The sequence below is a fragment of the Heteronotia binoei genome, chromosome 1 (assembly GCF_032191835.1).
Source record: "Heteronotia binoei isolate CCM8104 ecotype False Entrance Well chromosome 1, APGP_CSIRO_Hbin_v1, whole genome shotgun sequence".
NCBI classification, from domain to species: Eukaryota; Metazoa; Chordata; class Lepidosauria; order Squamata; family Gekkonidae; genus Heteronotia; species Heteronotia binoei.
This window is the reverse complement of record NC_083223.1, coordinates 10,534,497-10,538,305: the sequence shown is the minus strand read 5'-3', so window position 1 is coordinate 10,538,305 and position 3,809 is coordinate 10,534,497. Positions and strand designations below refer to the sequence as shown.

The 3,809-nt window shown below is 47.1% G+C and overlaps 1 protein-coding gene across 1 annotated transcript; it reads left to right on the top strand.

Moving 5' to 3' along the window:
- Positions 1-944: 944 nt before the first annotated feature.
- Positions 945-1,481, top strand: LOC132585760 (anti-apoptotic protein NR13-like). Its single transcript, XM_060257649.1, has one exon. It carries the CDS (start codon positions 945-947, stop codon positions 1,479-1,481), a length of 537 nt encoding a protein of 178 aa, XP_060113632.1.
- The last annotated feature ends 2,328 nt before the right edge of the window (positions 1,482-3,809 follow it).

Here is a 3,809-nt window from a genome sequence, read left to right as displayed (position 1 = left end):
CCTTACTTTAAAAAACAACACCGTGCACGCTCTTCCCCACATAATCCTGAACAGCTCTTTAAAAGTTCTTTAAAAGCCGGAGCAAGTCTTTTTCTGTAGCGGTTCCGTTCTTATGCCCCGGCTGAAGGCGGGGGCCGTCTCTTCTCTCATCCGATACCGCCAACACAGAAAGTCCTTCTCCTGGTTTGTTTTAATAATGTATAATCATGCCAATTTTTGGCTAATGGCTTTTTGTAAAACACTTTGGGCAACAAAGAAACAAAGTATAAAAATACACTGAATAACCGGACACACCCCGTTATTACATATAAGCTTTTTTCCTTTATTTTCACTTTACGGTGAAACACTCCCCTGTAAATATGACCTATTGAACAGGGTAGGAGTGATGGTGTAAAGGCTGTGGATCGCAATTGTGGGAGGATAGGTTTCTTCGGCGTTTGCATGAGCGGATTAAAATTAGCTGGGGCAGACGGGGCAAGAAACAGAGGGAGTCTATCTGATTTTATATAGGAAAGCGGGTGTAATATTGTATAAAGATGGCTACGAATCAAAAGTGCCGAGGGTGAGCATAATGGGAAAAGGTGAGAATGGGGGGAGGCCGGAATCAGGTTGGGGTGCAATAAACATATTACAAAGTAACACACGAGCAACAGCGTTATAGTCCGCCGCCGGATCATGTTAGGGAAAGGGGGGGGGGTATGTTCCTTGTCTATACACGTAGGTAATCCCATCATTCTTTTACCCGTGTTCTTTCGGACGGTACTTCCTCTACATTTCTATGACCGTATCTATTACAGATGCTTAATTTGTCGGCTTCTCGGTTTGTAAGAAACCTACCGATTGGGGGAAAGTAGGTTGTAAAACCGTATCTGTATAGAACCGGCGGTACTGGGGCACGGTTGGAGCAGGCCGATGTATTCATCGGCAGTCATCGAAGAGTCGCTATGCTGAGCGATCTGACAGCCGAGACAAGGCGACTGGTGGATGGCTACTTGCGACGCAACCTGAGTGGTTCGGTGCTGTCTCACAGCCACACGGCCAAGACCCTGCGGAGAGTGGCTGACAAGCTGGAGAGCCGTGAGAAGACATTCTTTCACTCCATTTGCTCCACGGCAATCTTGCCGGAGCCTGGTAGGGCAGACGTCCATTTGAGACGTGTGGCGGTGCAGATGGCATCTGATGGCGGGCTTAACTGGGGTCGAGTAGTGGCGCTGTTTGTGTTCACCGGCACCTTGGCAACAGCTCTGGCTGAGCGGGGGGCCCACGAGGAGATCGGTGGCCTGACAGAGGCATTGGTCATCTATCTGTCTGTGGAGAAGCGCGAGTGGCTGGAGGCGCATGGTGGCTGGGAAGGGTTCTACCGCTACTTCAACAAACACGGTTCTGATTCAATCAGCCGGTGCGATACCAAAAGCAACACTATCATAGCAACCGCCGGATTTGTCCTAGCAGGATTAGCTTTCCTCATGGCCGTGAGATAAAAGTACATCGTGAACTCGAAACTATGAACAAGCGCTATGAAACTATGAACAAGTACCCGTGATGAGTCCGCTCTATATTTTTACAATTTTAATAACGTTGCTTAAATCGGTGTCTAGGCCTGAATGTTTAAATGAAGCACAACCCACCTTGGCAACGTCAAAAAACCAAACAAATGGAAACAAAGATTGTTCAGGTCCTAAGTTTGTATGTTTTGTTAGTTCCATTCTAGAGAACTGAGGCGTTATGCTAAAATACGTTAGATGACCTTGCGGTGCAACCGGCGTAACGATGTGTGTTTGGATTTTTACGGTGGGAATTCTAAGCTTATTTCAGTCGAGCACACCACGTGTTTCATACCGTCATATCTAATAGAAAAGCATTTTATTAAAGCGAGAATATACAAAGCATAGCTTTTTTTAATTAACAACAATCTGCATCCCGACCCACGTGTCTACAGTTCCCCGCGAATGAGGCGTCTTCCACTTTGGTGTCGAATAGGAGGGAAGGGGGGATTGCCGGGAAATCCTGCAAGGGGGGGGGGGGCAGGGTAAGAAATACACGGCGTACATCTTTGTCGTGTTGCGATTCACAAGGATTAGACACGTGTGTATGTACAGAAAGTGTAGCAACGATACATCCGCTTTATCAACGTGAGAAAACAAAAACAAGCGTGCTATTTCCCCCACCCTACTGAAAAAATACAGTTCTTACTATCCGCTTCAGGATACGGGTCTTATATACAAACAGACGTGTGTGTTTTCTCATCTACATGTGGTTGGGACATTCTCGATTCTAATCTGTATGTTTTTCCTTCTTTGCAACCTCTTCTTCTTCCTCCATGAGGGAATCAACCTCCTTTGGAGACTCCGGTGTTTGCGCTTCATCAACCGGGGGTTCCCTCGCCTTTTCCACAGCTTCATCCTTCGTGTCTGCTTCAGAATCTCCAGAGGTATCCTCCATGTCCGCTCCGGAATCACCGGCTGTATCGTGCTCGGCATCTGCTAGGGAATCTTCCTCATCTGAATCTTGAAAGTGTGCTAGACCCCCGCAGTATGGGCAGTGACAGGTGTCCGGCCTCCCTGAGTTGACCGCTGCCACATTCTCTACCTAAAAGTTTGAAGAACAACAACAAAAAAATTAGTATCCTGTCTCATGAGCGTGCCCCCCACCCAATTCCACACACCTCGGGGTTTTTTTAGGCCTTACATTCGGATAGAGCGCTTTCAAATAGACCGTTTCCTCCACAATCTCCATATTTCCTTGCGCCTTCCCTCCACGTTCTGACTCCTTGATAGAGACGCCATTCTCAGTGAGCTCTGCCTTTTCCCAAGCCTTCTTTGTGGAACTCTCCCTCAAAGGGGATTCATTATTCTCCACCTGTGTTGAGTTCTTGAGATTAGAACCACGCTTTCTTAAAGATTTGAGCAACACCAGGGTTAGCATCCCACACATGATCAAATCCTCTAAATCAGCGACTTTGGTCTCTGATCCCTCCGCCGCCTAATTTAAAAAAAAAGAAAGGGCATAACGCTACATGACCCGCCATTGCAATCCTCCCAGCTTTCCTCTTTTCTCACAACTTACCTGTGCATCTGTTTCTGCTTCCTGGTTCTCCAAACTCTCCTCTTCCATGTTTTCGGGTACAGATTCTAGAGGGGTCTTCTCGGGGGCAGTGTTCTCCGCTTCTATCTCATCACCGTTGCCTTTTCTTGAATGTTTGTGAGGCTTGATGCCTAGGGGTCCCTCCATGTTAGAAAATTTCTCCATGGTGGTACGGAGCCGTCAGAACGGCGCTCGGGTTTCCCGTATTTAAAGAGAATCCTGCGCCGACCCCCCCCCCCCGCACCCGCTGGCGCGTTTGAACAACGGCGACTCCCCTATTGGTGGCGGGCCGCTGAGCCGAATTCGCAGAAGGGGGCCTATCTCGGGGTTTTCAAAAGTCAGAGTAACAAGGTTGTCTAACGTTATACATCGCGATCGCGTATTATATTTTATTCGATTATATACAACGACCGTCTAAGACACGCGTAATCAAAACATCGAATTGCGCGGATGCTTTAGAAACTACCGCCGAGGGCCCCGATTTGCGTGCCTTTGTATTAAAACCGAAGCGCGCAAAACATGATCAAATAGCAATCTATGACAAAGGAACGGTCGTAACATTTCTCTATCCTCAGTGCCTGCGGAAGTAATAAGGATAACGGCGGAGATGGGAGAGGGAAAAAGGGTGTCGTATAAACTAAAAATACAAAGCTGTAAAATAGAATTGAAAACTGCCGAAGAGTTGAATAATAAATATGATTGTTTCAAACGCAACAAATAAAAAG